Raw genomic sequence first — 1,359 nt, 5'->3', positions numbered from 1 at the left:
TGCTGGGTCTCGGGGAGTCAGTGCGCACTCAACGGCGGTGAGTGGAGTTGAGCTTTGTCTTGTGTTTCTGGTTGGGTGTCCACAATGTCCCCCCTGGGGTGGGGCGGGTAGGCACTGGGTCACCCAGGGTCACCCACCATGACGCAGATCCCCCATTGGCTTGGAGGCTGGGCGAGCGAATGCTAGAAGAACCAGACCTTGACCCGTTTGGGTGGAAGGCAGGAAGGAACGTATCCCGGCAATCTTTCTGGGGCATGATGGAGGAACAGAAGAAAGGGGGAGGGAAGGACGTAGGGGAGACAGGGTCAGGTGGGCCCATGTCCCCTCCCCCCACCCCCCAGGGGTCTCCCAGAAGAAAAACGGCCCTCCAACAGAGGGCAGCCCGCTAGCCTCGCCTTCCTGGTCACATGCTCTCGTAGCCAGCCCTGCGGCACAGGGCCGCCCCATTCAGGAAACCTGGGGTGGTCAGAAAGAGACAGAGAGGTAGGTTAGCAGCTGCCCCAGCGTCCCTCCCAAACTCCCCAGAGTGGAGGGCCCCAGTTACCTGTACTGAGGAAGAGGACAGCTGAGATCCAGCCCAAGTAGAAGGACCAGCCAAAGGAGACTTGCCAGTGGGGTGCCAGGCCAACGTGCAAGATGTGGTTGGTGTACACGGCCATTGCCACTATCATGAAGATGGCTGGGGAGGAGGGTGAGAGAGACCCCTCAGCAGGGATTCACTGGTCCCACCAGCCACCCGACCCGGCCCGGCCCCCAGTCCTGCCTCACCTGCAGGAAAGGCTGTCCCGGTGGTGGTGGTGAATATGAGTCTGGTGGGGGAGGACAGCCAGGGGATGAAGTACCAGGCCAGAGCCAGCAAGGCAATCAGACCGAACACGGCTGCCAGGACGATGAAGCACTCCGTCGCGATCATGAAGGCTGTTTGGAGAGTAGGAGGTGGGGGGGGGACCTGAGTGCCTGTCCCTGTGGGTCACCACACCCCAAGGCCATGAGTCGATGTGTGTTCCACCCCCCCACCTGTAGACCTTTGTTTGGAAAGAAGGCCTTGCTTTGAAGAGGTCACTGGCTAAGTCAAGGAGAAGGCGACGGAAAGTACCAGGGACTGCTGAAAGGTCAAAGCCGTCTGTCATCTCTCCTATTTCCCCACCTGCTGCAGGACCAACACCAGACCTCCCTCCTGCCCCGAGGGGACCCTCTTAACAACAGGAGCTCTGTACAGGGAATCCAAGGCGGATGAGCCCTGCAGGACCAGTGGTGTGAATGGCGAAACAGGGAGGGTAAAGGGAGAATGGGTAGGAAAGAGGGAACCGATTACAAGGAACTATATGTGACCTCCTCCCTGGGGGACAGACAACCGAA

At 59.8% G+C, this 1,359-nt stretch overlaps 1 protein-coding gene across 1 annotated transcript in view; it reads right to left on the bottom strand.

Annotated features, from left to right (window-relative positions):
- Window positions 1-225: 225 nt before the first annotated feature.
- Window positions 226-1,359, bottom strand: part of NKG7 (natural killer cell granule protein 7) — a 3,021-nt gene continuing 1,887 nt past the window's right edge. The window contains exons 2-4 of the mRNA XM_004710709.2: window positions 769-918; window positions 545-679; window positions 226-456 (exon numbers count right to left, since the gene is read on the bottom strand). Coding sequence (XP_004710766.1) covers window positions 404-456; window positions 545-679; window positions 769-918 — 338 coding nt within the window. The 3' untranslated portion in view covers window positions 226-403. The remainder of the gene's footprint in view (window positions 457-544; window positions 680-768; window positions 919-1,359) is intronic.

Source organism: Echinops telfairi, unplaced genomic scaffold (assembly GCF_000313985.2).
Source record: "Echinops telfairi isolate 266 unplaced genomic scaffold, ASM31398v2 ScPeMD7_655;HRSCAF=1070, whole genome shotgun sequence".
Lineage (NCBI taxonomy): Eukaryota > Metazoa > Chordata > Mammalia > Afrosoricida > Tenrecidae > Echinops > Echinops telfairi.
Note: the sequence above shows the minus strand (reverse complement) of the source record. Positions and strands in the feature narration are given on the sequence as shown.